The 1,162-nt window shown below is 47.6% G+C and overlaps 1 protein-coding gene across 1 annotated transcript; it reads right to left on the reverse strand.

The window, feature by feature from the left end:
* Positions 1 to 563: 563 nt before the first annotated feature.
* LOC102549828 (late cornified envelope protein 1E-like) lies at positions 564 to 1,162 on the reverse strand. The gene has a single exon (XM_006232811.5). It carries the CDS (start codon positions 1,160 to 1,162, stop codon positions 770 to 772), a length of 393 nt encoding a protein of 130 aa, XP_006232873.1. The 3' UTR covers positions 564 to 769.

The following is a 1,162-nucleotide window of genomic DNA, read 5'->3' on the forward strand; positions in this document are numbered from 1 at the left end:
TTAACTCTCCTCTAATGACCTCAACATTTGTGAAGGTTTCAGCAGGCACTAACAGAGGGGTAAGAAGGAGCGCATTGCCAATGGTCAGCTGTACAGAGTTCCCACACAATAGCACAACAGTTACAGGAGCAAAATGACTTGAAGAAAAATGTAAGTCTCTGCATTTCTGTGCACCAACTTGGTTTACAGGTTATGAACAACCGTGTAACGAGGAAAAGAATTGTGCTCCTTAAACCCATTTAATCTCAGTGTAGAATCATGGTCCTTCTAATGAGTGGCTAACGTGGACATACATATACCTTCAAATTAACTGAAAATGGGTTTGCCGCCTGGTATTATGTTTGTGAGAAATGACTTGCTATTTCTATGTATTCAAACCAAGTTTAATATGAAAAAGAGAAATAAAGTTGTACAGCTAGTGTACAGGAGTTAATATAACGTCATAAAAATACATACACATCTAAAAGAGAACAATAGCTCTGGGTACCATGGTCTTTTGGAAGAAAAAGATGACTACGAGATCGGGAAGAGAATGTGCCATGAAAAAATACGCACTCGTCTTGTCAGGGATGATTGTCAAGGCTTTATTAATTTATAACAAAGAAGAAAGGAGGGATTGACATTGTCTGAGGAGAATACAGAACATTTTTCATGAGAATTCAGGACATCAGAGGGCAGAGCAAGGAGGGAGGCAGGGGGAGACAACAACAAACATTGCGGATGTTTGTGCTTCTCCAGCACCATTTGACTGAAATTTTCCACACCCAGGTCAACAGCAGTCTCCAGACTGCTGGCTACTGCCACAGCAGCCACTGCTGCCACCACTGCTGCCACAGCAGCCACTGCTGCTGCCACAGCAGCCACTGTTCCCACCACTGCTGCAACATCCAGAGCTGTGGCGATGGCGACGGAGAGATCTGTGGGGTCTGTGGTGGCTCAGGCAGCAGCCTCCTCCTCCAGAGCTGCAGCAGCCACCAGAGCTGGAGCCACAGCAGCCACCAGAGCTGCAGCAGCCCCCAGAACCCAGGCTACAGCAGGAAGACACAGGCGGGCACTTGGGAGGACACTTTGGGGGGCATTTTGGAGGGCACTTTGGGGTTTGACACTTAGGAGGGCACTTGGCAGGGGGCTGGCACTGCTGCTGGCTCTGCTGGCAGGACAT

This window comes from Rattus norvegicus, chromosome 2, assembly GCF_036323735.1.
Source record: "Rattus norvegicus strain BN/NHsdMcwi chromosome 2, GRCr8, whole genome shotgun sequence".
Classification (NCBI taxonomy): domain Eukaryota; kingdom Metazoa; phylum Chordata; class Mammalia; order Rodentia; family Muridae; genus Rattus; species Rattus norvegicus.

Coding starts and splice junctions, on each gene's coding strand:
- LOC102549828 (XM_006232811.5), bottom strand. CDS start 1,162: ATGTCCTGCCAGCAGAGCCAGCAGCAGTGCCAGCCCCCTGCCAAGTGC.